Genomic DNA, 2859 nt, shown 5'->3' on the forward strand with positions numbered 1-2859 from the left:
CAGGTCCCTTCCAGCAAGAGCTCCCCAGGGACCCCCTACCAGCGCAGGCCCCCACCTCCTTCTTGCTCTCTGCCGAGGAGCTCTCATCACTGGAGACAAACTCCTTGCTCTTGAAGTTCTCGCTCGTGTTCTTGGCAGGGTACTTGGAGGAGGATGAGGACTTGGACGTAGAACCTTTCTTCTCCACTTTCCCCTTCATCTGCTTTTCCTGCTTCTTCTTCTTCTTCTTCAACCTCTCCCTGCACACATTGATGGGGCAGAAGGGGGAGAAGCATCACCCTGAGGACACTCCTCACCCCCCAGCCCTGGCGAGGCCCTGGCACAGCCCAATGTTGGAGGGGTAAAGCTCTGCACACTCACACTCTGGAGCTCTCCGACTTGCTGCCCATGCCATACTCCTTCATGGCCTTCTCATAGTCCCTCCTGGCGTCTTCCGCCTTGCGATCCCACTCCTGCAGCAGCAGCACGTGGCTAGCAGGACCTGCCCCCTCCTCCACCAGCGCCCTCGGCCGTCCCCACGCGCGCCGCGCCAGCGCTCCCACCGCATCCCTCGGCACCTCCCACTGAGCCCACGCTCCCTCGACAGCTCCCCGGGGCCACGATCCCTTCCCACCCTCCTGCCCATGGAGCACCAGGCTCCCGAGAGCCCAGCAGCCCCACCGCCCTGTCCCTCACCTCCTTCTTCTCCTTGGACATGGCCTTCCAGAGCTCCCCGGCCTTCTTGGACAGGTCTGTGATGCTGATGCCAGGGTGCTCTGACTTGATCCTCTCCCGGTTGGCATTCAGCCAGAGCATGTAGGCAGACATCGGCCGCTTGGGAGCGTTGGGGTCCTTCCCTTTCTTGCTCTAGGACACAGGAAGCAGAGAGAGAAAAAGGTGATGGTTTTAAACTAAAAAAAGGCAAGATTTAGGCTATAGAGAAAGAAGTTTTTTGACTCTGAGGGTGGTGAGCCCCTGGCCCAGGTTGCCCAGAGAGGTGGTCGATGCCCCATCCCTGGAACCGTTCCAGGTAAGGTTGGCTGGGGCTCCAAGTAACCTGCTCTAGTTGCAGATGTCCCTGCTCCCTGCAGGGGGTTGGACGAGATGAGCTTTAGAAGTCCCTTCCCACCCAAACCAGTCTGTGACTCTATGAAAGCCTCAAAGCTGCCCCAGGATGAGGAGCTGGGCCTCAGCTGGCCTCCTCCACCGATTCAGCTACACCATGAGGTTGTCAGAGCACCCCCACAGAAGCTGAAAAGGTAGGTGGCTGAAGAAGAATCTTCCAACAACCAAAAAGACTGGCCAACTGTGGGCACAACATGCCTGGTGGAAGAGACTCAGTCCAGGCAGGCAGCAGTGTCAGGCTCGGAGAACTGACCCAGGCAGGCAAAGCCCAGCATGAGGGTGGCACAGGCCACGCAGCAGTGCTGGGAGAACAGCTGGACTAGACCTGGAAGGTCGCTCCCCACCAAAATGACTCTGATTCTACAAGGAGGAGGTGACGCAGCTCAGGTGGGCCGGGACCTGCGCCTCCCTGGCACTGCTCCAGGGCGGGTCCTGCCCCAGGGCCCAGCAGCAGCCCCTCACCTCCAGCTGCTTCTTGCGGGGCTTGCGGTCCTTGGCCACCTTGGCCTTCTTGGCCGGCTTCTTCTCGTCGCGGTCGCTGTCGCCGTCGCCGCTGGAGGAGCTGGCCGAGGCGTTGCTGTCAAACCTGGGGGGACACCCGGCTTCAGCCACAGCTCGGGGCCCCCACCCCAAAAAGAGGAAGCAGGAGGCAGGGGAGACGCAGCAGACACACACGGGCAGGGCAGCAACCCCTCGCCCCGAGCTCTCCAGCCTCTGGCAGCCCGTAGTTCGGAAATTCTCGAGCTGAAGCTGTTATGTTCTAGCTCAACAGCTCCCAGGGGATTCTCCTTCCACAAACACAGCTCATTTTTCATCTTCCTGTAAATTTTGGGCCCTCATGATGCTACAGGGCTCAGCTCCACCCACATCCACCTCCCCCCGAGACCTCACCCTGGAGCCATCGATCCCTGACTGCCGGCTCCAGCCCCTGGAGTGTGTCAAGTCATTATCACAGAGAGAGCCCGGAACTGCGCTGCTTCCCCAGAGTCTTAACTCCAGGGATTTACAAAGCGATACTGCCTCCAGGGAGACCTTCTTCCCACCTTCCAGTACTTAAAGGGGCCTGTCAGAAAGATGGGGACTGAATTCTCAGCAGGGCCTGTTGCGACAGGACAAGGGGGGATGGTTCTAAACCAGAAGAGTGAGATTTAGACCAGAGAGAAGGAAGAAATTTTTGACCCGGAGGGTTGTTAGATTCTGGCCCAGGCTGCCCAGAGAGGTGGTCGCTGCCCCATCCCTGGAACCATCCCAGGTGAGGTTGGCCGGGGCTCTGAGCACCCTGCTCTAGCTGGGGATGTCCCTGCTCCCTGCAGGGGGATTGGACGAGATGAGGTTTCCCTGAACCCAAACCAGTCTGTGGTTCTCTGATGCTACACCCAGAGCGTTCCCCGACGTTCACGACGCACGTTCCCCGAGACAGACAAGGCCCAGCCCCTACTCACTCTTCAGCCACGTCGTCATCCTCCTCCCCAGGGTTGAAGGACTCATCTGGAAGGAGAACTCAGGGGTCAGCTTATAGCAAGGCGAGGGCAGACGTGACTTCACCGGGGTGCGGGGAGAAGCCCAAGAAGCCAGGACAGGCCCCTCAGCTGTCCCTCCAGCCTCAGCCCTCACCCGTCTCCTCCCCAGAGCCGTCGCTGCTGTCGTTGGCGTTCTCCTCCCGGATCTTGCCCTCTTCCTTCATCCTCTCCAAGTAGGCATCGTGCTGGTCCTCGTCAGAGTCCGCGTACTCATCGTAGCTCTGCTTCATGCCCT

General features: G+C 59.7%; 1 protein-coding gene across 1 annotated transcript in view; it reads right to left on the reverse strand.

The window, feature by feature from the left end:
- Nucleotides 1–2859, reverse strand: part of SSRP1 (structure specific recognition protein 1) — a gene marked incomplete at its 5' end in the record, with an annotated part of 5876 nt that overhangs the window by 315 nt on the left and 2702 nt on the right. Inside the window, 6 exons of the mRNA XM_008944485.1 lie at nucleotides 56–239; nucleotides 361–452; nucleotides 676–846; nucleotides 1567–1690; nucleotides 2547–2592; nucleotides 2719–2857. Coding sequence (XP_008942733.1) covers nucleotides 56–239; nucleotides 361–452; nucleotides 676–846; nucleotides 1567–1690; nucleotides 2547–2592; nucleotides 2719–2857 — 756 coding nt within the window. The remainder of the gene's footprint in view (nucleotides 1–55; nucleotides 240–360; nucleotides 453–675; nucleotides 847–1566; nucleotides 1691–2546; nucleotides 2593–2718; nucleotides 2858–2859) is intronic.

Source organism: Merops nubicus, unplaced genomic scaffold (assembly GCF_000691845.1).
Source record: "Merops nubicus isolate BGI_N331 unplaced genomic scaffold, ASM69184v1 scaffold27777, whole genome shotgun sequence".
NCBI lineage: Eukaryota > Metazoa > Chordata > Aves > Coraciiformes > Meropidae > Merops > Merops nubicus.